The following is a 27373-nucleotide window of genomic DNA, read 5'->3' as shown; positions in this document are numbered from 1 at the left end:
CGTTAAAGGCCGTCCGGTTCACTCCTTTTACGCTGCCAATAAGTTATCCCATGCCTCTTGATTAAAATAATTCCTCACTTTGAATGTTGAAAAGATGATAAAACCACAATAAAAGCACTGCCCATCTTGACGCAATGGGTTCGACTAGATCTAGATCTTCCTTCACTGAAACGGAATTCGGGGCTTGTAATCCATATCTATGTTTTCTTCTGTTAACTTTATACATGTATCCGCAAAGAAACTACTAATTATAAAGATTTTGTTTTCCACATTATATCTATATACATATAGTTTACTACTAGCAAACACAATTTCATATATTTGCAATAATAACCTTGTGCGATGTCTTAATCTACATCAGCCGCAGCCTATTCGGAATCGGTTTTATGAAGTCGCTTGCAGCACGCCACTCCTTGTGGCCGGATCTGGAACTAGCAAATCGTCCAGATATACTACACCGTTTTTCATTTTTAATTTTCATTTTTCCTGCTTAGACATAGTTTCAGCTTACAAATATGCTGCTGCATTGTCTTGATATAAATGTAATTAGAACATCACACACATGGTTAATTTCTCAATGAAACTCTCTCCATGTTCTTTGTTGGGATTGCAATTAAATATAATATGAATGACTGCCAAGCCACCTGTCCATATACAGCCGTTCCTTTCATCGCCGGGCTGGCGATACATGACCATAAGGGCATTTTTAATGTTTCGGCTAGTCCTTCAGGTACGATACTACCAACTTGGTCACTACAGACAACGTGGAGAGGGTAAGGCCGGCAGTATTTTCATTCGTCCCATCAAGTGACAGGGTTACAAGAGATTACTGGCTTTTATAATTAGAGAATCAATACTCCGTACACTTTCCGCAACCCACCGCTGTCAGGCAAAGCCGGAAAGTAAGCGGCTGTGGCTGGCTGAGCCGGCGGTAGTGTAACGTATTACAGTAAACAAAATTACTAGTATCAATGTATAGTCCAAGTTCAGTACAAAATCAGACTTTCCCTTCTCAATTATCCTAGATTGCGGGGTCTTGCCAATAAGAGTCTAAAAGAGAGTCATACTGGAAACATTAAGCCCCCAATAAAAATAGAATAATAATAGCGATAGTGCCAGTAATACACACAACTGGTTTGTATTATATGAATTATTATGTATGATTAATGAACGGTGGGGACGAACTAGCCCCTTACCCGGCGACGGCCTCTGGTGGCCTCGAAGTCCGTAGCCGCTGAAGCACTCAGCAACGCCTCGTTCAAGTTTCAATCTACCTATCGGCTGGTTTTGCCTATTCTTCAACCCCAGTGCCACCGTGTAACCACATCGAACCCTTTCTTGCATTTGCCCCGCGTTCGCGAGCCTAAAGAAACACGTCGTCCTCCTAGTCGAAGACGCAGAAGTAGAAATATGCATAAAAGACCGTCTAGAACATGTAGAGGTTGGCTTTCGTGCTATCTCGAGCTGCTGGCCAAGGTTCGAATATTCAAAATTCATTTTTCGGCTGTCATGCTCGTCGCCTGTGGCATCTCACGCTAGCCTCTAAACCTAGCAACGGTGTCTACGTATCCTGCATTCGTGATCGGCTGTTTTCCTTATTTTTACAGCAGATCCCTGCAATGTTCTTGTGACGACCTTATTATACGTAGCCAGCCATATCCACGACAAGGATCTCATAGGTCGACTCGGAAACTCGACGGGGATGTTTGACTTGCTTTTTCTTTCAGTGTCGCATGATGGGTAAGTCTCACTGAAGCTCTGAAGCTTATCGCAAACCTGACTGGTCCAAGGTCCAACAGACTGAACATCTCTGAGACATTCGAGCTGGATCAAAGTGGTTCCAATGCGGATATACATCGTCAATCATATCCTTGTTCAAATAACAGACAATCGATACAGCTCGGTTGGGGTTGAAATGTCCTTCCACCAGTTAGGAAACCCATGGGGTTCTCTCTCCATTCCGGTCTGATGAAGTGGCACACATGGCACACCAGAAACTCAACAGTGACTCGTGGGGAAACTGTAAGAGTGGAAGACATCGATGAACGATTCTGGCCCTCAGGCCTATCCACACATGTGAGCACCAAATTAAACCAACCCTGGTGTTCCACAGACTAGTTTGTCCTAACTCAATAACGCTTATATGGTCTGCGTAGCCCTAGCCCCAAAGAGAAGTGGCCAGCATAAACAAAGCTAAACTTGCATTATGGAGTAGTGGAGCACTTCATGTTTCGGTCAATGCTCCTCAGAGTGATTAAGACGACCATGGCTTTCGAATAATCAAAGCCCATGGCAACATCGGGAATTTTGACTAGTTTCAACTTGACTACTAGTATAAATATTAAACTCGAGGACCAGAGCCGGAATCCGAAACTCAAACTTCTTTCATCTGCTTTTCCATTTAAGCCGGTGCATGTCTTGCTTTAAGTGTTGCACACGAATCTCTGGAGAGCCTACTCTTCAACCTCCTCGATACAGATCTATTACCCCACAGAACTTTTCCTCTATACAGTACTCGAATTCTACCCAGCCGCAAAAGAACACTCCTTTCAATAAGCCTTCAGACAACGCCATAATCGAATCTAAAAGTCCAATTTCTGTTTCGCCTGACAGCAATATGGCCCCCGGTTTACAGGCAGAAACTCCTTCACACCCGCTGTCGCCAATCCCTGGTACGCTGGGACTGGGGCATTGGAGACGGGTATCTGGAGGTATTCTTGACATCGACAGTATCTCGAATGGCCCACCTCGTTCTGTAACATCTAGACGAGTCTCTCGGAAAACCGTTGCAGCCAACGAATCGTCGACTATATCCAACGTGGTATACACTCTGAAGCGCAGGAGTGTCGATGAGTTGGGAGCCTTAACCTCTTCAAAGTTGTTGAATGCAACACATTCAACTATCCTAGAATGGATTCGCCATCAGCGGATGAGCAAACTGCCTCCTGAGGGAAGCAGCTACGACAAAGTTTTAGCATGGGCACAACTCTTTGTGGAAAGGTTACATTCTTTCGATTTGGCTATTGAACATTTTGCAGGTGACAGCTACTTGGCCGCTCAACTTTCTTACGGCTACTGCGCAATCTTGCTAGAGGTTCGTACTTCTTCTCGCTCTTGATTTCTTTTCTTTTTGCTGACTTTATCTGACTCCAATAGCTGGGAGAAGCGAATGCTTCCGCACTTAAAATCTCTTTTGGCTTCTTTCACAGCACCTCAATGGTGCTAGTAAATCTTCTAGAGCGCGCTGAACTCTTCAACGAGTCTCAAGAAATCAAAGAACAGCTAGTTTTTGCTTTAGGGGACATTGTCACCCTTGTTGCGAGTGTCGCAACCCACTTTCACAAGGCTCTGCGCGGAACTTCCAAAGCATCCGTATCTGTCAATATATTTTCCACATTTTCTGGTCAGATCGAGGCTTTCCACGCTCGCTGTGAGAAAATTGCCGAAGCAATGTGGAGACATCAGCTGCTGAGGGATGAGCTAGATGGCGATCAAGGTGAGTTTCCACCATTTCATGTTACTAATATTCAAATATCTCAACCAATATTTTCCATTCTGAATATTACTTACTAGCTGGTTTCTAGTATCCGAAGTCAAGACTATCAAACGCTGGCTAGCACAGGAAGATCGTGTCTTAAGTAGCATTGCCGAAAGAGCCTCCCAGCTTGCGCAAGACCGAGAAGAATTGACCTGTCTTTGGATCGGGCCATACTTGACTCGATTTCTAAAAAGTCAAGAGCTCAAAAGTCTTTCAATTTCTGGGAAACCAGGTTCAGGAAAGACGGTGCTTGCCTCAGTGATTGTCGATCATCTACAGCACCCAATTGGCGGCATCTCCTATCAGACATTATTCGTTCCAATTGGTAAGTGTAATCTGTCTTCCATCCGTCATTATTTGCCTTACTGGGACTAAGAGAAGTAACTTTCCTTTTTCAGACGGCAGGACTCCTACAGAAACTACTCCTAGAGCCGTTGTAAAGGGAATTCTTCGTCAGTTATTTGATAAAAGCATCGGAAACACGCACCTGTTTCAAACCCTCTTTGGCGCATACGAGAAAACTCTGCATATTACTAGTGACGATGAGTATGACGAAGTAATGTGGGGTGCTTTAGAAGCTGCTTTGGATTCTCCTCTTCGTGGGGCTAAGCCGCTAGTTATCGTGATCGATGGTATTGATGAGGTGACTGATGGTGAGGCACACCTTCTGCAGAAGTTGCAAGCAGCTACTTCCAAAGCGTCTCATTTAAAGCTTGTTCTCTTGGGTTCAAAGGGATCGCAGACGCGCTCTAATGGGGTGAATATTGAAGTAACGCCGGAGCTGGTTTTCGACGATATTGCAGCGGTCGTGCGCAACGGCTTTGAAAGCCACAAACCCTTCACAAGCATGCCAGAGGCTGCACAGGAGATCCTTATTGATAGTATTACGCAGGCAGCCAATGGTTCATTTCTCTGGGCAAAACTAGCCGCCAGGCAAGCCCGTCATGAGGAGACAGTCGAAGCTCTACAAAAGTCGGCCAATACCTTAGTGACCTCCAAGTTGACCATTACCGATTTTGTAATCCACAGCTTGCAGACAGAAGATATTACAGAGTACGCAAAGCAGACTCTGGTTCTTCTTAGCACAGCCGATCGTCCTCTTTCCCAGAGAGAGCTGTCTGCTCTTCTCGCCATCCACGTCGAAAAAGGAACCATAATAGAGCGAAACGTTGACATTCTTCGTCTTCTTAAGCCTATAAACTCCCTGGTCTATCTCGAAAACGGATTTGTATATCTCCGTCACACTCAAATTCGCTCTGCCGTTGTGGAGGTGTTTTCTATGGGCAAGCTTCTGCCTAATGTGAAGGACAGACACGCAGACCTTCTTCGTAGGCTTTTGATATACGTACAAGCCAATGTAAATGAAGATAGGGAGCCTTCACTGACATCACTCGACCTCTTTCAAACCGATGAAATTTTGAGAAAACACATTCTTCTTGATTTCGCCGTGCGATACTGGATTGTGCATCTCCGCCGCACAAATGCTTTCACGAAAGCCGGCGAAACTGGGGCAGCAAAAGAGTTTGGCAAGATTCTACCAACTACCACAACTTTCTACCTACTCAATCAAACTATCTTAGAGAACAAGGCTGCGCCGTTTTTGTTGTCGAGGTTTACCATCATTACTCGTCTCTGCCGTGCGGCCCTGACAGCCAAACACATTGCTACTCTACAGACCATAATTAATCTAGCTGTCTTGTATCGCCATCATCACCTCCTTATCGAAGCCGGCCAAGTACTCTACGAGGCAATTGATATTAGTCGGAGTCTTCTCAATGCTCATCATAACCTCACTATAAGCATCGTGACTACCTTCCTAGAAGTCACCGCAAGTCAAATCACTGACTCTAAAACCGAAATCATGACTCGGAGAGAAGAAAGTTTGTTACTCCTTGTGGAATTTTACAAGTCTCAATATGGTGCTACATCGGAAATTGTTATCTCGACTCTCACCCAGCTAGCGGAACACTACCAGTTGATCAAAGAAGAGAAAAAGGCAAGAGAGATCTATATCTCACTCCGATCGTCTACTATTCAACAATATGGCGCAGACTCTCAAGAATTTCACGGCATTAATTCCAGCCTCCATGTCCATCTCAAGGGTCATGTAACAAACGAAGAAGAAGAAACTCAAACAAGCGCAGGTCTTCTGCTGGATACCAAAGAAGAGGATATGTTGATCGAAACCACTAAATTCGACTTCGCTGCCATTCTGCAACTTGCCGAAAAGTACGTCTCCGAAGGCAAGATACAATTAGCAGAGTCTACTTTTATTGAGATCTGGGAACGAGCAAGCAAGCAATGCCGTTTAAATTACTCAGCTGAATGGGAGGAACGAAAGATCAAGGCTGTTCTAGAGTACAGCAAGTTTTTGAAATCACAGAAACGTGAATACGAGGCTTCCTCTCTTCTTGCAACAACATGGCAGGATTATGAACAGCAATCTTCGAGATCCACAATTTCCGAATCTTCCATCTCTTATTTTGTCGAGATTGCCAAGGTCATGAAGACTGTCGGCTTATCCGCCCTTGCCATCTCAGTCTTCAAGCGTTGTGAACAACATTATCGGAATACCAGTCGTGTTGATACATCAACCTACAAAGAAATACAGGAAATTATCCACTCTACTTCCAAGGAAGTCATGCATACAGTTTCCCATTCCAGCTCTATGACGTCCATCACATCGGAAACGAGCTTTGAAGAAATGATTTACGAGGCATCAAAGTCGATTAGCACAATTGATGAAACATCTATAACCGCGATTTCGACCCTGTACTCTCAGTATGTTTCCCAACACCGCTGGCAGGACGCGACTCGCCTGATCAAGCGAGTATTGCACGGAGTTTGGCCCACGCTTTTTGCATCTTCACTTCAGGACGTCACGCTTCCAGCAAAACACCTCGATAGTTGCATTCAGCTATCCGAGCGTCTCATCCAATGCTACCACGCTCGTCGACGCTTTGCCAAGGAAGAAGACATATGCACGCGGGTGTATCGTGCTGTTCGATTGAATCGCAAGGTCGGAGATAAGCTTTTGGATCACATCACCACGGAGCTTATTCAATTGTTTGAGCGGACTTCTCAGACAGAGAAAGTTATAAGTCTCAGACAAGAGCTTTTAGACGACTACATCAAACATTACACTCTAACCCATCCGCTTGTGATTAAAAATCTGTGGGTGCTGGCGGAACTTACTCGTCCTCGCCCGATCTTTGTGGACTACTATCGTCAAATTATAAATGCCGTCAACAAGGACTCAGATATATCCAAGCCAGAGGCGTTTGAGCCCTTCAATATTGTTGCTACTGAACTTTGGAGCCAAGGCCGATATTCCGATGCCGTCCAATATTACAAGGTCATTTTCAATACCTTCCTTCATCAACCCAAGGTAAGCACGAGATTTGAAGACCAAGAGTTTCTCAAAACCTTCTTCACACGCTATGTACAATGTCTTCGATCTCTGCAAAGCGACTTTACTATCATTCATAAAGTCAATGTGGACTACCAGGCGAAAATCAAGGCGCTTTTCAGTGAAACGGCCTCTATTACTATTCAAGCGACGTTGTCCTTGGCTAAGCTCTGTCAAGAGTCTAAGAAATTTGAAATCGAGGCAATTCAGCTGTACGAAGAATTACTCAAGCTGAAATCAGAGCAAATCGACTATCAAGAGATCACCGCAACACTTGATGCGATATACGAAGAACAAGCTGCTACTGTTACATCTACGCGATCCGAGATAGTCTCATCTACACAAGTAGACCGAGCAGTAACTGTGCTTAAACGTCGTATTGAATCAGTGAGACAGACAAATGGTTGGGCCCACGAAGAGTCTCTCTCCAAAATGGAGGAACTAGTCTCCTTTTATTCCAAACGTAGCCAGACGGAGACAATACTTCATGAACTTCAAGAGACCACCGTGCAAACTTTATCCACTGAGACCTCCTCTACAAGGCTGATTGCTGCCGCTAAGACTATTGGGTCCTGTTATGTTGCATCGAACCAGACAACCAAGGCAAAAGAGCTGTCACAAGAGATCTACCGCCAAATCATTATGAAGGATACATCCAAAGCAAAGTCATTCAAGTTTGACCTATCCTCAAAAGAACGTCAGAGTCTTGTATTTTTGGCTCAACTTGAGCACAGTACTCAAAATTCTTCGGTTACGTTGAATGAGATTTTCGCTTCCTTAACAACCGAATATGTATACTTCGAAGAATTCAGAAGCCTCACAAAACAGTCCACAAGCAGCTTGCAACAAGTTTCAATCTCCGCTGCGCGTCTTTATGAATTCCTCCTATCAAACCATCGCCAGTCCACCGCGGATCGAGTATTTGAAGACTTCGTGCGCTATTTCTTAGAAACCGATGCCAAACGCGTCAAACTGGCCGAGGTGGCACAAGTGAAGATTCTTGCCTTGACCTTATTGAGATACTTCAGCAACCATGTATCACACAATTTTCTCCGCTCTGTCGGAATCGCCAGCGAGAAGCACTTGGGAGAGTTGCTTCGTACTGAAAAGTACGTTGAAGCGTGTGATCTTGCTCTTGCCGCCTTCAAGTATATCTCTGCACACCAAGAAGCCTACCGCACAGCCGCCATTGTGAAGTTTGTGTTTCAAATTGGTTTATCTATCTCAGCACGACATATTTCTGCCAAGCCTGATGATGCACTTCGCCAGAGGCTACTAAAAACCTCCGGTATTATCATACAGGACGCTCTGCGTGTTTCGAAGGAGATACATATCAATGTTACCCAACTCAGGTTGGGTAGCTTAAACGACATCAGTGCAGTCCTCGGGGAGAATCGTGATTATCAGTCTTTGGCCTGGCTCCTTACTGTACTTTGGAATAGTCGCGAAGCCCAGAGATCCTGGAAACCCTCTGTTACCTTTACTCTTGGGCGTCGGTTCATTCTTGTTCGCTATCTTGTCGGAGAAACAAGTGCGGCGATTCGTCTGGCTGAAGACATCGTCTATAACTACCGGCGTGTGCATGGAGCCCGTAATCAATCCACGCTTGAAATGTCTACTCTTTTGTCTCAGCTTTACACAACCATCGGGCAGCGTTATCAAGGCCAGAAGAATGGGCAAGAAATAGCGCATCGCTACTATAAGAAAGCTGCAGCCATACATGAAAACATTCTTCGTATTTTCACAGATCCATCCTACGCCGAGCTTGAAGGTGGCGATCTGAGCTTATGCCTGGATGAGTCTACCTCCTCGGTTGATCTGGCAGTAGGTGCTACCTCGCAAAGCGATGTTTCCGATGGCGAGCGCGTTCGTCAGCATTTTCATCTTCTCAAGCACGCTATCGAGCGGTATGGGGACTGGCCAAAAGACTACAGTGAATACGAGCGGATCAATGCCGATGTATTCCGGGAGTTCAAGGAGGACCTGGTTGGAGTTGAAGGTGTGGAGAAATGGAATCCAAAGGGCTTTGGTTCTGGAAAAGCAGAGAGTGGAGTTGATCTATTAGATCTCAACTCGAATCGCTGGGAGATTGTGGAGGCCACGGCACATGCTAGTAATGGTGTTGAGAAAGAGTAGGCCTCTAGCTATATAGGCCATGGGAAGAAAACTGAGGTAATTTTCTACAGTCATTTCAAATTTATAGCTCTCTGAAGGCTTTTCATTGCATACTATTTTTCCGTTTTGCCTCTTTTGTACCGTCTTTCCTTTCCCATATTTCCTCGCGTTACTCCCGTTTAATTTTTAAAAGTCTAATGGTATCTTTATGATCTTGTTTCAGGTCTATTTTTCTCAATTACTAATGCCGGCTTGATGTTATGTAGCATATATGTAAACAAATTGAATATCTCATTGACTAAACAATACATTCGGGTAAAATAGCAACACGCAGCCGGGTGACGGCAATTTTCATCCTTCTTAGAACAAACACTAAAAATACTGGTAAGACTGGCAAGACTGGCAAGACTGGTTTTCTGAAAATGGGGGTCTGAGTTATTTCCCCTTTTTAGTCGAGTCATACATTGTGTAAAACCTGACGCGCAAGCCTTTCAATATCGTCACTAGTAGCCTTGCAGCACCCTCCAACAAGGAAAGACTGAAAATGACACTTTGTACGAGCTTCGTCCAGTACCCTAGAGAATTGAATTTCCCAGGGAATCTGTAGTTGAGTAAGCACATAAAGGCAATTAATCATGCGAAATGAACGTGGGTAAAAAGAGTTGTTCCTACCATATCCCTTTCATACCCTGCAGCCAGTCCATCTGGTTTCTCCCACTTTTGTGTCAATGTATTGTAGATTTCTCCATTCGTGCCGTCAGGATACAATACGAGTGTCGGAGCAGCCTGGATTTGACCTGTAGCAATCATCTTCGTCACAGAATCTCCAAAGGAATCAATGAGGCCCGCTAGTTTGTGAATCTTGGTGCAATTTATACCAATACCCCATGGGCTTGCACCGTCTCTCATAGGTGCAATGGCTGCCGCGGTGATTTCTTCGATTGAGCTTCCGTCGGGTAGAGCTTTCCCCTTGCCTGGGAAGACACACGATATCCAGAATGGTATGCTAGTGAGGCCTACAGCATGAACTGCCTTTCTGACTGCACGTATTTCATCAATTCGGGGTAGTGTCTCGAAGGCAATGTAGGCCACACGCCCGGAAAGCTGGTGATCTGCCTCGAGGAAAAGCTGCAGTCGATCTACATGCCAGTTATACAAAGCATTCTCATTGTCATGTTCAGCATCATATTGACCGCTATACTCTTGTCCGGGACTCATGGTGGCTCCATAGGGACCCAGGCTAAGAGCAATTTTGGTACGTCTTGCTCCCACTGCTTGCTCAGCCACGTCTAGGGCAGCTTTCAAGAACGGACTGACTGCTTGGCGAGGAATGCCATCAGGAAACCGAGCCGTCTTTGTTCGTCCGAATCCTTCAGCAGAGATCTGATATGTGGCAGTAAGAAGCACGTCGATACCAACATCTACAAAATCTCGTTGGCAGGCTAGGAGAGTTGTCGGATCGGTCACGAGCAAATGAGATGCCCACATTGGAGTTGACTTATCGAAAACCACGCCATATTTGTCTTGAAGAGAGGTCCCGAGGCCACCGTCGAGAATCTGAACCACAGTCATCGTGATGCCACCCCGATATCAATTTTCATCCTTATATCTGTTGAATTAAATTTGTATTGAAATGGTTGTTCTCACAATGGCTGAGGGGCTCATTTTCAGACCAGGGTTCGCTTCGCCAACAATTGATTTAATTGGATCAAACCCCACAGAAGTGGGCCTGGTATACTCCGCAAACTGCATGTTCAATCAATGTAATTAGTAGGTCTCTTTCTCATCAATTGATGTATCTAGCTGCTTATTATTCAAAATCAAAATTTCCGTATATACAGTATTTGTTATAAGCATATGTAATTACAGTAGACATGAGAGACTTGGCCCGCAGCTGCCAGGTCACACATCAGTGCGGGCCTCATTCCCATCGCGACTACTGGTATCTTCAGAATCATCCGGACTTACAAGCTTGATAGATATGTCAGGGTCATGGGCATACACACGTAATCCAATTGTGCATACGGCGTTCCACGGGGAGCACTCATTCTCCTCCGTGTCGGTTGAGTCGCTTTTAGAATCGTCCTCCTCTTCATCTTTTCCCTTGCCCTCAAGGAAACTCTCATTGTTCGCATCTAGGCCCTTATCCTTTTGGGGCTCATCATTTTGACTACCAGGAGCTTTGACCTTTTGCTCTACCTTTGGGTCCGTAGAAGGCTTATCAATTTGTTGATGCAGCATTCTGACTTTCCCGAGGATTTCGCCATGTTTATCGCACACTTCCCCCTTGTGATTAACTTTTTGTCCAGCGCATTTTAGAAGCTCTCCTTCATCAAGCTCTCCAATTGGCTCCCCTTCTTCATTTAAGACCTGTCCCTTTTTGTTGACCCTGAATCCGTCCAACATATCTAGCGAGTGAAGTTTCACTTCAGGAATAGCGTCCTCGGGTTTTTCACTCCGAGTATCCTTGTTCTCGCTATTGTCAGTACCCGCTTTCTTACTCTTTCCTTCCTTTCCATCCTGATCCAGCGATGATTCCTTGCCTTTGTTCTCTCCAACGACAACTTTTTTCAAATTTGTAGGTCGGTTTTCATCCAAATCTTTGACCTTGGAATTTGCGATATCATAGTTCTTGCCAACCTGTCGCAACTTTTGTGGATTCCGCTCTGCCCAATCCTTCACAACATCTTCCACCATATTTTGATCAGTATCCCTAGTTGCGAGAATTTTGGGCACAACCTCGTATGTCCCCGGCTCGAGTTCTATCTCGCCATTTACAGATCGGTCTTCCCACGAATGAACAGGTCGTACCAATAATATGTAATCTTCTGGGTTTTTGTTTTTATCCTGAAGACGAAAATGTAGAGAACACTTGTATTGCCCTTCCAAGCCGGCGAAATAACGTTTATCAAGCTAATCTTGTTAGTAAGAAAAATATGTCCAAAATAAGGAGAAATGCAAAGGCTGATACCTGAGAAAGCACAAAAACTACCGGTCCAGGTTTTGTGACTTTGATCTCAAATTTCGTTCGGAGATAACCGGGAACCCAAGGAACGTTGATTCTTGTCCACTGCTGAACGACGGTCCATCTATCGTCAAATATTCTGGTACGGTGCACAAACATGAAGGTTGATAGAAAGTCTTCGTAAGCCATCCAAAAAATGCCATCATCACCAAATTTATGGTCCAGCTTTTGTAGCCAGTACGGTGTCCATTCTTTAGCTCCATCACTCCACGGCCCATTCCACTCGCCGATGCCTCCTCCATTTCTTTCTCCCCAGGGATTTCTACCAAACTGCAGTTTTAGCATGGGGGGGCAATATAAATACAGGTAGGAATATCTACCTGATCAAGACCAGTCTAACACCATTTCCTTCCTCATCTAACTCATGTACGGCCCGAAGAATAGAGTAAGCGTGTCCCAAAGCGAGACCACTTCGAGTTGAATCCCAGCCAGTCCCAAGAGCAGAGGCTGCAAATACAAACTGTCCGTCGGAGTTGATAAGCTCATTCCAAAGCCTATCTATGCTTAGAACTCGGTTAGTTGCAATGGTAGTTGTGACACCTCCAGTCAAGTCTTCAACAGCTTCTCCAGGCCAACCACCTGAGATGGCATCATAGTCTCCATGTATCTTCGCATAGGCCTTTTCCAGTAAGGGTAGCCATGTTTCGTTTGGATCCGCGCATTTCGCGAAATATAGAGCCTCGGATCCTGTTTGATGGTGCTTTCGATGCTCTCGAGCTCTCTTGCCTGTGCCGTCATACCTATCGCCATAGAAGTCAAAGTCGGCCGCCGACAGATACAAATTGTCGTCAACAACTGTCGACACCCAGTCGCCATCCCGGTAAAAGACGTAGCCGTAAACTCCGCACTCAGCATCCCGAGCCACGCAGATCTTCTCCATTAAGTCCTGGCGATTGCATATCGTTGCGACTGCTGCAAGCCACCAACAGTCGCCATTAGCACCTTGTTTAATGTCCGTGGTAGAATAGCCATCAACAGTGAATTGTGGGTTTTTAAAGATCCAATCGATTCGGTGCACTGATCCAGGGAAGTAAGCGTTTTCATCAGAGAAAGTTGTTGGCTTCAAATCTTGCTCTGGACCAATAAAATCCCTCAATGTATTTACGTCAATTGGCACGGTAGAGCTTATGCCAAGAACATGGCTAGCTGCCAGCGTATTCAGAGAGTTTCTTAGTTCGAATGCGCTTACTGCCGGTCTTATTTCGGGGCTGGTATCAGAAGACACAGAGTCATCGCAGCCGCTGAGGAGACCTCGGAGACAGTTTCCCAAGCCCAAATTCTTGTCGCTCTCGATATCAAAATCGGGGTCTAGGAATTTCTCGTTTGTGCGCGTACACTCGCGCACAATTCGTGCTACCTTTTCTTTGCACTCCTTCGCAGCGGCGTCGTAGCTCTCAGCTGCATTGTGGGCCGACGAGGATGCTTCGTTGAGGACTGGATGAAGGAGGTTGGCGTACAGTCTCTGTGGAAAGACTGAAGTAACTTGGCCAGGTTTCTTCGTTATGAAACTATCCCAGAAATCGCCGACGAGCTCCTGGGGGGGTTTATTGGGGTTCTTTTTAGTTTCGAGGGTGTCGGACATGGTTGGGCAGATCAACAAAATTTCAAAACTGGGCTGTCAATTTCATATAACAACAACCGACTAATATATACGATGACTAACGAGGCTGAAGATCAATTGTAGCTGAATGCACGAGGCTGAAAGCTATACCAAGATAGGCAGCCCTTCCGCAGCCCAATGCATGATGACTTGTCGTGTTTCAATGAGGTTAGTATAAGCGACATACTGCTCTCAGCCTCTCACTAGCTGGTGGTAGCTGTTTAATGTTGATGTTATTTTAGCATTGTCGAATACGTATTACAGTATTATCAACTTGTGTGAAACATATCAATTGATGTAATCAGTCGGTTTGGTTCTTCAAATGTTTCATTCCGCCTCAAATCTCAATTGCACGGCTGATGTATATTCGCGTATGTGGGAATTTACAGGACCTGATAGTTAACACGTCGAATTTACTGCTGTGGTATAGATTGCCAATCTAAATACTAATCTTAGGTATATGAAGTCATCATCCTCATACTTGGCGCATAACTAAACAATTGCATGTCCTGTGGCCTCTGCACGTCGCGCAGTTCCAACACCATCAATACCGCCCTCTTGGTTCTCGCCTAGCCACGGCTTGGACGCCTCACCCAGGATACCCTCCTTGACGAAATACACGAAGAGTCCGAGGACGATCAAAACGAAGGCTATCGGATAGAGAAAATGTACAGTATAGTGGAATACCTGGATACCGATAATCAGGCCCCAAAAGTTCATGGTGAGTAAGGAGATATTGAAGAAAGTGGCCGACGAAATACGCAACATGATGGGCGCCAGCGTATAGAAGATGAATAAGACGATGGTATAACCGGCAATATATCCACCAACCTTGCCGTTCCAGGTCGCGCCTTGGAAATCAGATCGCTCAAAAATGGCGCATTGCACGCCATTGATCAACATGCCCCAGAAGCCCATCTGTCCAATAACCTCGTACATGGGGCGTTTCGAGACCATAAACTCTTCAAACAGGTTGCTGAAAGCGTAAATGGTGCTCGCCAGCAAGGCGAATAGATCTCCCTTCAGCTGATTCTGAGCAGGATAATTTGCGCCACGAAGGTAATCCGAGGCGATCAGCATGCCGAGTCCGCCACAGGCAATAAAGATACCAAGGTACTGGGTAATATGGTAGCGTTTGTGCAAGAACACTGCGGAAATGAATACAACGCAGATGATGGTCCAGAAACTAAACAGTTCAGCGCTCAGCAGCGAAGTGTACCGGTACGCTAGCACCATGAAATAATTGCCCTCGACATCCAAAAAGGACAGGATGAAATACTTCCAGCAGTCGGTATACAGCATCTTGAACCATTTCTTGAAGCCGTACTTGTAAAGCGTAATTCCTGTGTAAACCAGATTCAATAGGACGTAGTTCCACAGCGTCTGGAAGGCAGGCATGCTGGTTCCTTCCAAGGACAGCAGAGACGAGAAGGTGGACGAGCTGATATCGGCGAGGGCAATAACTTGACTGAGGATAATTTGGTCAGCAACTAATACTAATAATACTTTTCAATGGGCATCTCAACTCACCCCAACAGTATGAGCAGCCAGAAATCTCGGGTCTTCATATACTGTAAGAATCGAGCCGCTGCCCCTTGCTCCGGCTGCTGATGCTGCTGTTCCTTCTGAGGCTCTTGGGATCCATTCTTCTCGACTGAGTACGTCTGCGGGCTTTTGTCCTGCACGTCCTGCGCATCGGAGACCTCCGCCTTCGTTTCGTTCGCATAAAACCCCGACATGGTGGAATACAGCGGTGCGAGTCAACAATTCAATACCACAGCAACGTCGACGAGAAGTAGAAAATACAATGAGAGCTTTTCGCCAGCAAAGTGAACGCAAAGCTCTGAAGTCGCTCACTGCCGAGTTTGAGGGCGCAAAGAAAAGAAGGAGGGGAAAAAGTAACGATCGAAGATTTAGTAGATAATTTAAAGGCAGCTAGGACCGCGAAAAGTGGAGCAGCGTCCTCGTGTTTTTCTTCTCTTTTTTTTTTTTCTTCTGCAGCAGTGGAGCAGCGCCACGGGTTGACGATGCTGTATCGGGCAAGTATCTTCGCAAACCAGGCTTTGCCGATATGGTCTCTCCAGAGTCCACGCGGCGAAATAACAGTTCTCTATGGTGTTGGGCTGTCGAGATAAAGTTCGCACCATCTAAGTTAACATTTTCTCTGCCGTCACTGTCTCGACTGCAACAACAGGAATTATAATGTGGCGTGAATTTTCAAATGCTGTATGTATCAACTACATGTCAAGTGGTAATGTTAGCCTTTGTAAATTCTAAATTCTAAATTCTGTCTATGGAATCACTTCCGCACGGCCACCACGAACAACCGTGGGTACTTCAAGATCACCTTCCCATCCACACACACCGGATAGACCCTTCGCAGCCTCTGCAAGTAGCGCTGAATAAAGCCCTTGCGATTCTCCTCCGACAGCGGGTCAATAAACGGCCGCAAGCCCGTGCCCTTCACCCACTCAACCACCGCCTCGTGGTTATCCAGAATGTGGTAGTAATGCGTATGCCAGATATTCAGGCTGGAGCATAAGGGAATCAGATTGTCGTAAATTTCTTGTGCGGATTGAAACTTGGCCAGTGCCGGTTGTCGGTCTTTCAAGACTGCAGTCCACGGCCCCCCATCGACCGCCGTCTCACGCATCATGGCGTGCGAGGGCTCGAGATAGTTGTCAGGCACTTGAAAAGCAAACACGCCTCCAGAATTCTGGTTCTCTAAAAACCGGCTCACCAAAGGCAGCCGTTGCTCGCTAGGGATCCATTGAAACACCGCATTCGAGAAATACACGTCAACGGGACCGCCTGGCGATGGAGTCCACGTACTGAGGTCGCCGAGCTCAAACTCCAGCTGCGGTAGAGTCTTCTGTGCCTTGGCCACCATATCTGGCGACGAGTCCATGCCCGTGATGTGAGCATCTGGCCAGCGATTCAAGAGCACCTCTGTTGAGTTGCCTGGGCCACATCCCAGATCGACCACGCGCAACGGCCGTTCGGTCTGGATTTGTGCCAGTAGGTCGAGTGCAGGACGCGTGCGCTCCCCAAGGAACTTGCTGTATTGCTCTGCGTTCCAGTCGTTTGCTTGCCTATACGCAGCCATCTTGGGTGCAGACGACGTACAGAATCGCGATGATTTATAGTGAGCTCGGGCTATGGGCCGAGCAAGACTGGCGTAGATGGGCGTGTCGCAGGCCGTTGGGCGGCAGCGAGCAAGAGCAGAGGTATAAATATTCATTTATTGAATTGGATGAGTTATATCTTGTGTCATTTCCTACTGCAAAAATGCGTCGACTCGCGTTGTTATATGTCGAGTTGTGTTAGTTAGTGAGCGACGCTGATGCGAGAAAGTGCCGATAATCGGAACTGGATTGCACCGACTGCTGAAGCTACGTTGATCTTCTACCAACAACAAAGCAATGGAAACGAGCAATCCTTGCTCTTGCGCCTTTTTCTACGTACGATGTCGCGTTTTTCTTTGTTATAGCTGCTCAATCGGACATTTCTGCCGATGCTCGTCCATGAATATACTAATCATCGGGCCAGGGCATCAGCCGGTTGACATCATCAGAAACATCAATTGATGTATAGTTAGACTAGTCGTAGATTAAGACATGTCGAGAGTTCGAGTATTCGGTCTAGGAAAAATCTCTTTATATCAAATCTAACCAGACGATGTTGAGAATAGTCATTAATACGTGGATTCATTTTTCTTTTTATAAACATAATATATATTTGCCAACGGAAAATAACGCTTCGTGTCGTACACAATAACATCGCATGAGAAACAGAGATTTACGCACGGCTCAGGCTCTCGCCTGCATCTGCCTTAGCCTGGCCATACTTGGCGACACGAATCTTGGAAATGCCAATGAAGCCAGTAGTATCGACAGGGCTGAAGTCGATCAGGGTGTCCATGCTACTCTCCTCGGCGCTATACAGTTTCTCCGTCTCGGAGAAACGGCCAAGGACAGAGACAGCGCCCTTGTAGACAGCGAGACGGACAGTTCCGTTGACGGTATCCTGACTGGCAATCACGCTCTTCTCGATGAACTCACGCTCCGGTGAGAAGTAGAGGCCATTGTACAGCAGCTTCGACCAGTTGAAGGTGACAAATTGGTCACGCAGAGAGCGGACCTCACGATCCAGGACCAGACCCTCCAGGTCGACGTGGGCAGCACGGAGAATAGTCATGGCGGGGGAATCGTAACAGCCTCGGGACTTGATCCCGATGAATCGGTTTTCAACAATGTCCACGCGCCCAATACCGTGCTTACGACCAATGGCATTCAAGGTTGTGAACACATCCAGCGAGTCGGTGAGGGTTTGGCCGGAAGGAGTGACCAGTTTGGAGGGAATACCCTTTTCGAAAGAGAGGGTGAACTCTTCGGGGGTGTTGGGAGCGTTGAGAGGAGAGTCGGTCAGCTTCCACATGTCCTCTGGGGGGGTGATGTTGGGATCCTCCTATCATATCCATCAGCATTTCTCTCTAGTGCAGGCAATCTTTCCACGGTGATTCTTACCAGGATACCGGCTTCATAAGAGCAATGAGCCAGGTTTTCATCCATACTCCAGGGCTTGGCCTTGGTAGACGTGACAGGGATTCCCGCCTGGGCGGAGTAGTCGAGCAAATCATTTCGGCCGGCGAAGCGCTCGAAGAATTCGGGTAGACGCCACGGGGCAATCACCTTAATGGAGGGCTACAATTATCAGTGTGCCGTCCTCGTTCTCTGGAAGAGCCTATATTTACCTGAATAGCATAGAAGGCCAGCTCAAAGCGGACCTGGTCGTTTCCTTTGCCAGTGCAGCCATGAGATACTGCGATACAATCATTTTGCTGGGCCACGCGCATTCTATAAAATACTATATCAGCAACACATTATGCCTGGCGAGATGACAGAGACAAGGGTACGAACTGCGCACGGGCAATGACTGGACGTGCCAGGGATGTTCCGAGCAGGTATCGGTCCTCAAAAATGGCATTGCACTGGATAGCCCTGAAGCAAAGCTCTTCAACAAACTCGCGCTTGAGGTCTTCGACGACAAACTTGACAGCACCAACGGCGAGGGCTTTCTTTTCGGCGGCGCTGAAGTCCTCAATCTGACCGACATCGGCCTTATCAAGGGATATATGTTAGGCTCATTGGGTTCGTGACGGGAGAATTCAGCTGGATTACAACGTACCATGAAGGCGACGACATCGTATCCTTGCTCGATGAGCCATTTCAAGATGACGCCTGCGCCTCGGTGAGTATGAAGGGGTAGACAGCTGTGGGCAGGCACACGACTCACTAGTATCCAGGCCACCAGAGTACGCCAGACAGACCTTGGGCTTAGCCATTGTGTGTTTGTAGGTGTGTGATTGAGAGGAGAATGATGAATATTCTGGAATTTCGAATCGCAGAAGACAACGCTGTTCCGCTCTTATCGGTCTGTAGCGAAGGAAGGAATGCCTGTTCTTGTTGTTTTGGAGTTTGTTGGGGAAATTTTCTGGGCCGCTGTCGGGCTCTTTGAGTCATCGGTCATGCTGCGGCTGCCGATTGGCCACAGCTGCTCGTGTGGGGCGCCCACTACGCTATTCCCAGTCCAGCTGTGCGGAACAACATTCCTCCTGATTTAGGCATGGAGGCTCCCAGGCTCCCAGGCTCCTACATCGATACTACCCAGGCCGACCTTGATGCGACGGCAGTCTTGATGGATGGCAGGTGCTCATTCTCAACAATCATATCCTTTGTCCCAATGCTACCGCATGAAATCGCTCAAGGCACCGGTCGAATGGCTCTTTTGCTGCTTGCTCCACCGCGTCGCCCGCCTATAAAGCACGACATGCCCCCGCCTCCTACGTATCTAATACGGGATACAAGTGAATCTTGAAGAGGAATATACATCTCTATAGGCGTCACCACTCACAATGCAGTCTGCTAAGAACACTCCCGTGTCTGTTGTCGTCATTGGGCTCGGCCAGATGGGCCACAGCCATGCACTGGCCTACCACCATAACCCAGGTTTCAAGATAATCGGCCTTGTCGACCGACGACGATCTGGAAATGCACTCCCACCCGCGCTCTGTGAATACCCCTTTCTGTCCCGCTTCGAAGAAGGTCTTGCCTTGAAACCCGATGTCGTGTCGATCAACACACACACAGCAACCCACGCCGACTATGCTGTCGCCGCAATGGAATCCGGGGCACACGTGTTTGTTGAGAAACCGCTAGCAGCGACAGTTGCTGACGCAGAGCGTGTTGTCAATACCGCACGACGGACAAATCGCAAGCTCGTCGTCGGGTACATCCTGCGGCATCATCCCAGTTGGATCGAGTTCATTCACCAGGCACGGCAACTAGGCCCACCGTATGTCATGCGAATGAATATGAACCAGCGCTCTAGCGGTGATGCCTGGGCGATCCATCAGCTGATCCTTCAGGATGTGAAAAACCCTGTCATCGACTGCGGCGTCCACTATGTCGATGTAATGCTGCAGGTTACCGATAGCCAGCCTGTCCAGGTGCGCGGGATGGGCCTTCGTCTCAGCGATGAATTGCCCTCCGACCAAGGACAGGTCAACTATGGCCACCTCCAGATTCTCTTTGCTGATGGATCGGTAGGCTGGTATGAAACGGGGTGGGGGCCAATGATGTCCGAAACCGCGTATTTTGTCAAGGATATAATAGGGCCGCGTGGTTCTGTATCAATTGTCATGGACGAGAGTGAAAAAGCTTCCACCGGTGACGAAGATAGCAGTTCCGCCGATATCAATAGCCATACCAAGACGTCGAAGTTACGCGTGAGCACCGTAGTCAACGGACGCGCACAGAATAAGATGCTCTCCATGGATGGCGAGCCAGACCATTATGAGCTCTGTGCGCGCGAGCAGCAATTTTTACTAGAAGCTATTCGCGAGGGACACGATCTTTCGAAGCACATGGAAGACGCAGTCCGGTCACTTAGTATTGTGCTTGCTGCAGATCGCTCTATGCGTGAAAATCGTGCGATCGACATTGACTTGCTGTAATATCGCTTTCAAAATCAATTTATTAGTCAAGTTTCATAATATATACCTACATATAGTTGATCCAGTCGCGCCCTTATTAAAATTAACCAATTACACATGTGTTGATGAGACGATGCAATTTAAACTATCAATACCTTCGAAATCCTTCAAATGTTGGATATGGAGTAATGGAAATATATATATCCCGCTCGAGGAACCTAGCCTTTACTTTACTTTCTAACAATTCAATCTCAACGGCGAAACAATCGCCAAATCCAGTTATAATATCTGTATATGTATGATATATCATTGATACTAAATTAAAAATTACATGTGTCATAACTTTTTGTTGATACAAAATCAAATTGAATGTATTGATGCACGCGACGACTAAAAGCAGCCCCAATTACCGTGGCAAGTTAATATTGATTTCATTATTTAATGTGCGCATTAACGTTACATATATCAATAGATAGCTAAGCAAAGGGATCTCATTGAATGTTGTGTAGCGTAGTCCTAATATATCTTTATCCGGCTTGTCTTGTATTGCATAGGTAGCCAATACATAAAGTACTTAACCATCTAGGAACTGGACTACGGTGATGAAGTACATATGCAATATGCATTGGAAATCGCTTTCAGACAAAATCAAAAGATGTATTGACCGGGCAACTCTCTTCAAGCTCATCATATATAAACACAACCACAGGAGTTGATCCTAGAGAAGAGAAAAAGACTTCATGTGCAGTCTAGTCAATATATTTACGACTCAACTGCTTTAGCCCTGAAGCCCACAATGTTCCCATTGGTCGCACTCAGCGCCACAACCCAGTACTCTATTCTGTTATGACCGACTTCTACTCGGTAAACCTTCACATCAATCTCACTTTCATCAACATTCGGATCCGACGCGGCGGCAGCTTCACGAACCGTTCCGATCACACTGCTGTATTGATCTCTGGGATCGAAAGAGCTCGGCGGAAGTGTCTCGATGGATTGTGATATGTCCGAGGCGGCAGACTTGGATGTAGTAATGAGAGAGGCAAATTGGTCTAGATTGAAAGACACATGTTAGCGATGACAGGATCTTTTTTCACCACGAAGAATGTAGTATACCAGGTGTCGGCCATTTCCCTCTCGAAGCACCTTCCCATTCCAAAGCAACAGGTTCAAAGGGTTCATCTGTTTCTGAGATGTAGAACGAATCAACTTTTTTTAGCACATCGGGTACCTTGGCGCTCGTCTCAACCGTCCGTGTGCGAACTTGCTGTGAGGAAGGAGCTGTAGACTCGGCTTGGGGCTTGTCTATACCAGCATCGCGTTGCTGATTAGCCTTATTAAGAAAGTCCATATAATCAGAATCAGAAGCCATTGTTTGTAGCCTGGGCGGAGACACGGTAGACCAAAGGCGCAGTCGCACGTTGAGGCTGGATCGCTTTGGCGAGGAGAGCGCGCGGGCTGCAAAGGATCTTGCCTGTTGAAAATTTTGTATTTGAGAAGTATAATGATGTGTCAGAATAATCTTTGTCTGAGATTGTGTGAGACGTAGTGATGCGGTGTTTTGCGGCGAGTGTGTGATCGCGGGGAATGTCACCCGCAGATTTGTGATGACGCAATGGACAGCCATAGACCTGCTCAAAGATTCAAACGTGGATGAGATGACGTTGAAACAGTGGGGAGAATAATACGAAGAGAGTTAAATGTTATTAAACTCTGATCGAGAATATTTACCAGTCACATCGAGCCGCTATGGATGGATAGTACTGACAGCTTGGCGCGGAGCTTTTTCGCCTGCAAGGAACAGGTCACTGATAAAAATTTGAAGCTACAATAAAGATGAGGCTCGATGGGAACAGTGGTGAGCGGGAATTTCTTCTGCGGGTCTACGGACTATATTTTAGTTGAGTCTAGAATGAGTATCGAAATACGTCAATTCGTCATATTTTCTACTTTTTTCAACAACTAGACGAATGCGCCTTTGTTTTGAAGCTTTAAGAAGAGGTATTCATTTTAGATAGAATCATGCAACCGTGCTACACCCCAACCCATAAAGTTTGAAACCACAAGAAAAAAACAATTAAGCAGTGGTCTCCAGGTCCTTCTTGAGTGTACCCAAGAAAGCACGCTTCTCGGCAGGTGTTTGGTAAGCACCGTGGCCGAACTTGGATGAGGTGTCGATCCACTTAAGGTCGATCTTCTCCAGAGCCTTTCGGCTGACTTGAGGGTACAGGGTCTTGCGGAGGGTGAGGACACGCTTCTTGACACCAGGGACCGCACCCTTGACGATGACGAAATCGTTCTTGATCTCACCGTAGCGGACGAAGCCACCAAGACTGTGAAAATGTTAGAATCAAGGTAATACTTTTAGTAGATGTGAAGATACGTACGGAGTGATAGTCTTCTTGGAGACGTCGAATTCAGTGGAGGCATTGCCCTCATCGTCGCCCTTGCCGATGCGGTAGATCTTGTGGTTGACGGACGTACGGTGGTGGTAACCCATCTGACCAGCGCGAGCAACAGTCCACTGGACGTGGTTAGGATGCCAGGCACCGATACAAGCGACCTTACGGAGACCCTTGTGTGTCTTGCGAGGAAGCTTCTTAGTGCCCCAACGGGAGGTGACACCGTTGAAGCCGTGACCCTTGGTGACACCGATAACGTCGATGACCTCGTTCTGTTCGAAGATGCTGTCGATGTCGATGGTCTTCTCGAAAAGGCCATGGGCGAATTCGACCTTGTCGGCGATGGAGCCACCGTTGACTTGGATTTCCATCAAGTGGGCCTTCTTCTGCTTGAGAGGAGTCTTGCGGATCTGAGTGTGGGCAAGGAGACGGACGACGGTGCAGTATTTCTTGATGCGCTCAAGCTCGCGGGTAACTGAGGCACCGTTGCTCTCGGTGTACTTCTTAGAGTAGCGGGTGAAGGCCTTCTTCTTGCTCTTGTACCAGTTCTTGTAGAAGCGGCGCTTCAATTCGTCGCTGAGATGGTCGGCCCAGACGGTGGTGAGAGATCGGAGACCACGAGGAGTCTCAATGTAGCCGACAATACCAACGGCAACGAGCTGCGCCATTTTGTGTTAGTAACCAGATCATAGCCGCCATGGGGTGCGGTGTTCACGTACAGGAGGGGTCTCAATGACCGAGACGGCCTCAACAACCTCCTTCTTGTGCATCTTGGCACCAGGACGGTCGAGGTCACGGACGATGGTAGTCATACCGGCCTTGTAGCCCATGGTGGCTGTCAGGTGGACAGGCTTCTTGGGGTCATCCTTGGGAAAGCTGTGGTATGTCCTTTAGTACTCGCTTCGTCTCAATGCGCATTTCCCTGACTCACCTCTTGACCTTTCCACGGTGACGAGCGGCACGCTTGCGCGGCAAGTAGGCGAGGGAGCCTGTGATATTTTTCTGTCAGTCCAGCCCGGAATTTTCGACCAAATTTGCATCCCGAGATTTCGAGACGACATCATGGAATAGACGAACCGTGCCTAGGCGCTTCGTACTTGCGGTGACTCCTGGTAAAGCGCGCGAAGTCAGTAATCTGCTTGGTAATGGTAATCACAATCCATTGGCAAGGGCAAACTCACATCTTGACCCTGTTGTCGTTAGTAGTCGTCGAAGTGGTGAAGGATCGAACGATCAAGAAAATCCGCAGTTGTTTCGCCCGCTTGACGATTGTGGGCTTACCTAAGCGAAACTCTTGGCGACGTGGCCATTTTGGGTTAGCCCCTCGGCAGGCACGCTTCACAAGAAGGATTTACCGCTTTCGTTTGATTGGCCAAGATTCTGGCAAATCAAGTATCAGCATCTACAGTCTCTCCAATAGTAGGAAACGGAATTGCTACTTCGATGGCTTAGAGATATTGGGAATTGTAGTGAGATTGGACGTCTATTACCGTATATTACAATGTCCATCCATATCTAGTGGTACAGAAGGAATAGAGGTGAAGACAAAAGGCAAACACAAACACAGAAAACGAGCAATCAAGCATTCCTCTTCTCGCACACAGGCCCCAGGCTCATGTAGTCTTTAAGATCTTCAAGATCATTGCGACTTGCTATAGTAGTCTCTCGAGTGCATTCGGCAGTCGGTGGCAGATCATCTGGGAAATTAGACCCTGTGTGGCTGATATCCTGGTCGTTTGGTCCGCTTTCGGTGGCATCAACACTGGCGTGCTGGTCGTCATCTTCTGGGTTCCTGAGGACTTGTTAGGCTTGTGTATATTCTCAACGTTGGGTACGATGATTTGTAATTACGTCTCACTGCCGCAAGTAGCCTTATCGCTACCTGAACAATCGTTGTAAACGGTCTCGTTGTTTGTGAAACTGTAATATGTATCGTGGCTACAGTCGAGGTACTGGAGAAATGGGAGGCGTCGTGTGTTGTTTAGCAATGAGGGATCATCACATCTGTCGCTCTCGGTGTTAGAAGCTTGGACATCTGAAGCGTCTATATGGGGACTGTCACCACCAGTTACGAGTTGTGTTAGCTTCAATGATCAGTACTCAATTCAGGCTTGGTAATTCTGGAAATATCATGGGCCATACCTAGGCTCTATATCGAGGCGGCTGGTGGTAAAGTCTGCCATGACTGTTATGCTGTGTTAAGACGTGTGTGGGAATTCTTTCAGACGCATGTGGCCGGCGGTGGGCGGAAGGGCAGGGAAAAAAGACCATAATTATACTTATTCTACTTCCCATGAACTGCATAGAAAAGGGGTGATCTAACATCATATAGACATGGGCTTAGGTTCGCTGTTTTGTGATCTATATTGATGACTGCATTCGCGCATCGCCACTAGTGATTAAATCGGCGGGTCCAATCGACCATCTTGGCACGAGATGTATTGGAGTTACCCTTCCTAGTGGTATATTAATGCAGGCCTGCGGGTGTTCTTTTAACGCAGAGTAATTGAAATTTTAACCTGAGTGGCTGTATATTCCTCCTCTAGGATCAATATCAATTGATATAAAACGTGTGGAAAAGATCCCCATACATCAGCATCAACATTGATTGTTTAAGTGTGTGGAAAATGCATACCCAAGAACCAAAATTTCAAGTAGACGTAATCATATTGCGGTAGTACATGTATCCTGGTGACGCCTGACAACACTGTAGTTCCTGTAGCTCGCTTCGTATCCTTGTCGACTATAGCAGCTTAGTCGGCCCAAATTAAAATGGCGATACATGCTATCGAGTGTTTATAAAGAGAATGGTGGATGTTTAAAAAAAAGGAAAGTGTAGAAGTAATGCGTTGCATGGGGAGGCTAACAGCGAGTCAACCTGTTAGGCGGAAATCAACCCATCGCAGTCTGAGTCGCCCAAGCCCCCTTTTCTGTCTACTATTTCCCCCTTTTTCTGAGCATTGTCTCCGCATAATTTCCATGAACAATATGTAGCAACACGGTCAAGACCATGCCTGGGGTCTGGATTGCTTTCTACATCCTGAACAGGCGAAAAGAGAGCATTGGCTCGGTTTTTTACACCGTAATGCTCCATGCTCACCAAGCGTTGTCCGTTCCGTGGACGTGTTGAAACTACCAAGCGTAGTTCTGCTGGAAGTGGTGGCTATCAGTGTCGGCCATAGAAGAGACGCTAAGACTTAGTACTTCAGCTCGTCAACAAGGGTGTTGCCTGAAACAAGCAAGCACCCTGGGATTGCGCGACCTCTACTAGCGATTTAGATTATTTGTGGAACACTTGATTTCCTGTATCCTTTCCGCACTAGCCGTACTTCAAGTGCTTGACAAAAGAACAAGGCTGTGTTCCCGTGGAGGCTGAACGAACAGTGACTGCCTCGCATTGATAGTCGATATTACCACCAAAAACAGCACTAGTAAAGAAGAATAATGGTCTCGTGGCCAATCGAGACCGTCCAGTCTTCATTTTTCACTCCTTTAGCCGAGAATTTCTCTACGAGATCAATCCATGGATCTCTCCCGATCCACCAACATTCCAGTCATTTAAATGGTCGGAACGGCGCTGGGTTTCTGCCACATCCCTTCGTCGATCCACAGCGTAGTAATGCCCCTTCTGTAGTACACTACAATTGATAGCTTTTGCTAGAGTGTACATTGCCGTAAGATCGCACGCTGGACGGAATGTATTGCAGGGTATTTTAGTGCAGTTTTGTCTGAAGGCAAAGGCAAAATGCTGGAGGGCCAGGCTGAAGGGTGCAGTGGTGTTTGCAGGGGTCGTGCGTGCCTTCTTGCCCTGCTTCGCCCTTCCTTATACCCGCCAACCCTCCTCTCCTTCTCGACAGCAACAGAGACCTTCGTTCCTCTTTCACACCCACCCTGCAACACAGTCGTGGAATTATGGTATGTATTGAGTTCTGAGCAGCCTTCGTTTTTGCTTGCTGGTTTGATATGATCGCTCCACACTGCTTTGGACCTTGGTGCCTCACCCCGGACCGGCATCTCCCATCCTCGTCCTGAACAACGGTTGCAAGAAACCTTGCAGAGCAGACGAAAGATTATCTATCGCCGAAACTGTCCACTGTCGGTTGCCTGTCTGGTTGTATATATACGCTATCGCCTTTAAAGGACGCTCTAGGTGCGGTGGGTTACGTGACACCACTGTATCAGCCTGGTGCGACATCACACTCGGTGACGAACTGCTACACGGACCACAGAAGATCTCATTTCATGATGAAAGGACCGGTAGATTGTACTGGTACGTATTCGTAAACACCC

At 46.9% G+C, this 27373-nt stretch overlaps 10 protein-coding genes across 10 annotated transcripts; 2 read left to right on the top strand and 8 right to left on the bottom strand.

The window, feature by feature from the left end:
• Window positions 1-2617: 2617 nt before the first annotated feature.
• BGW36DRAFT_422536 (NACHT domain protein) lies at window positions 2618-9083 on the top strand (the record flags this gene model as incomplete). Its single annotated transcript, XM_046219714.1, has 4 exons — window positions 2618-3094; window positions 3157-3496; window positions 3585-3863; window positions 3937-9083. 4 exons carry the CDS (start codon window positions 2618-2620, stop codon window positions 9081-9083), a joined length of 6243 nt encoding a protein of 2080 aa, XP_046078634.1.
• Window positions 9084-9519: 436 nt separating this feature from the next.
• On the bottom strand, window positions 9520-10634 carry BGW36DRAFT_285908 (putative homocysteine S-methyltransferase; the record flags this gene model as incomplete). Its single annotated transcript, XM_046210364.1, has 2 exons — window positions 9520-9663; window positions 9735-10634. 2 exons carry the CDS (start codon window positions 10632-10634, stop codon window positions 9520-9522), a joined length of 1044 nt encoding a protein of 347 aa, XP_046078633.1.
• Window positions 10635-10964: 330 nt separating this feature from the next.
• BGW36DRAFT_284468 (uncharacterized protein) lies at window positions 10965-13669 on the bottom strand (the record flags this gene model as incomplete). The annotated part of the gene is made up of 3 exons (XM_046210241.1): window positions 10965-11975; window positions 12034-12349; window positions 12408-13669. The coding sequence occupies 3 exons, from the start codon at window positions 13667-13669 to the stop codon at window positions 10965-10967; spliced, it is 2589 nt and encodes an 862-aa protein (XP_046078632.1).
• Window positions 13670-14179: 510 nt separating this feature from the next.
• BGW36DRAFT_354391 (DUF914 domain membrane protein) lies at window positions 14180-15426 on the bottom strand (the record flags this gene model as incomplete). The annotated part of the gene is made up of 2 exons (XM_046213518.1): window positions 14180-15155; window positions 15218-15426. The coding sequence occupies 2 exons, from the start codon at window positions 15424-15426 to the stop codon at window positions 14180-14182; spliced, it is 1185 nt and encodes a 394-aa protein (XP_046078631.1).
• A 467-nt stretch (window positions 15427-15893) lies between these two features.
• Window positions 15894-17360, bottom strand: BGW36DRAFT_368574 (putative O-methyltransferase). Its single transcript, XM_046215009.1, has one exon. It carries the CDS (start codon window positions 16926-16928, stop codon window positions 15987-15989), a length of 942 nt encoding a protein of 313 aa, XP_046078630.1. The 5' UTR covers window positions 16929-17360; the 3' UTR covers window positions 15894-15986.
• Window positions 17361-19357, bottom strand: BGW36DRAFT_368572 (argininosuccinate synthase). The gene is made up of 6 exons (XM_046215008.1): window positions 18983-19357; window positions 18875-18927; window positions 18607-18806; window positions 18441-18543; window positions 18214-18390; window positions 17361-18154 (listed from the first exon to the last, which is right to left on the bottom strand). The coding sequence occupies exons 1-6, from the start codon at window positions 19029-19031 to the stop codon at window positions 17486-17488; spliced, it is 1251 nt and encodes a 416-aa protein (XP_046078629.1). The 5' UTR covers window positions 19032-19357; the 3' UTR covers window positions 17361-17485.
• A 1-nt stretch (window position 19358) lies between these two features.
• BGW36DRAFT_368570 (quinate utilization oxidoreductase QutH) lies at window positions 19359-20888 on the top strand. Its single transcript, XM_046215007.1, has one exon. It carries the CDS (start codon window positions 19602-19604, stop codon window positions 20700-20702), a length of 1101 nt encoding a protein of 366 aa, XP_046078628.1. The 5' UTR covers window positions 19359-19601; the 3' UTR covers window positions 20703-20888.
• Window positions 20889-21443: 555 nt separating this feature from the next.
• BGW36DRAFT_422529 (uncharacterized protein) lies at window positions 21444-22053 on the bottom strand (the record flags this gene model as incomplete). The annotated part of the gene is made up of 2 exons (XM_046219713.1): window positions 21444-21733; window positions 21798-22053. The coding sequence occupies 2 exons, from the start codon at window positions 22051-22053 to the stop codon at window positions 21444-21446; spliced, it is 546 nt and encodes a 181-aa protein (XP_046078627.1).
• Window positions 22054-22758: 705 nt separating this feature from the next.
• On the bottom strand, window positions 22759-24393 carry BGW36DRAFT_422528 (60S ribosomal protein L3; the record flags this gene model as incomplete). The annotated part of the gene is made up of 7 exons (XM_046219712.1): window positions 22759-23014; window positions 23069-23742; window positions 23803-23959; window positions 24015-24072; window positions 24161-24192; window positions 24265-24273; window positions 24365-24393. The coding sequence occupies 7 exons, from the start codon at window positions 24391-24393 to the stop codon at window positions 22759-22761; spliced, it is 1215 nt and encodes a 404-aa protein (XP_046078626.1).
• Window positions 24366-25687, bottom strand: BGW36DRAFT_21158 (uncharacterized protein). The gene is made up of 4 exons (XM_046209931.1): window positions 25363-25687; window positions 25226-25268; window positions 24935-25138; window positions 24366-24875 (listed from the first exon to the last, which is right to left on the bottom strand). The coding sequence occupies exons 1-4, from the start codon at window positions 25409-25411 to the stop codon at window positions 24662-24664; spliced, it is 510 nt and encodes a 169-aa protein (XP_046078625.1). The 5' UTR covers window positions 25412-25687; the 3' UTR covers window positions 24366-24661.
• Between the last annotated feature and the right edge of the window lie 1686 nt (window positions 25688-27373).

Source organism: Talaromyces proteolyticus (assembly GCF_021365285.1).
Source record: "Talaromyces proteolyticus strain PMI_201 chromosome Unknown BGW36scaffold_1, whole genome shotgun sequence".
In the NCBI taxonomy this organism is placed as follows: domain Eukaryota; kingdom Fungi; phylum Ascomycota; class Eurotiomycetes; order Eurotiales; family Trichocomaceae; genus Talaromyces; species Talaromyces proteolyticus.
The sequence above is the reverse complement of the archived record's forward strand: the minus strand, read 5'-3'. Positions and strand labels throughout refer to the sequence as shown.

What these genes read in the sequence shown, in the direction of transcription:
- BGW36DRAFT_368574 (XM_046215009.1), bottom strand. Translation starts at nt 16,928, where the DNA reads ATGAATATTTATACCTCTGCTCTTGCTCGCTGCCGCCCAACGGCCTGC.
- BGW36DRAFT_21158 (XM_046209931.1), bottom strand. Translation starts at nt 25,411, where the DNA reads ATGATGTTAGATCACCCCTTTTCTATGCAGTTCATGGGAAGTAGAATA. An exon ending in GTTCATGGGAAGTAGAATAA is followed by an intron (nt 25,269 to 25,362) that starts GTATAATTATGG and finishes ACAGCATAACAG; the next exon opens with TCATGGCAGACTTTACCACC. An exon ending in GCTACTTGCGGCAGTGAGAC is followed by an intron (nt 24,876 to 24,934) that starts GTAATTACAAAT and finishes ACAAGTCCTCAG; the next exon opens with GAACCCAGAAGATGACGACC.
- BGW36DRAFT_368570 (XM_046215007.1), top strand. Translation starts at nt 19,602, where the DNA reads ATGCAGTCTGCTAAGAACACTCCCGTGTCTGTTGTCGTCATTGGGCTC.
- BGW36DRAFT_368572 (XM_046215008.1), bottom strand. Translation starts at nt 19,031, where the DNA reads ATGGCTAAGCCCAAGGTCTGTCTGGCGTACTCTGGTGGCCTGGATACT. An exon ending in ACGATGTCGTCGCCTTCATG is followed by an intron (nt 18,807 to 18,874) that starts GTACGTTGTAAT and finishes TCCCTTGATAAG; the next exon opens with GCCGATGTCGGTCAGATTGA. An exon ending in CTTATGAAGCCGGTATCCTG is followed by an intron (nt 18,155 to 18,213) that starts GTAAGAATCACC and finishes TGGATATGATAG; the next exon opens with GAGGATCCCAACATCACCCC.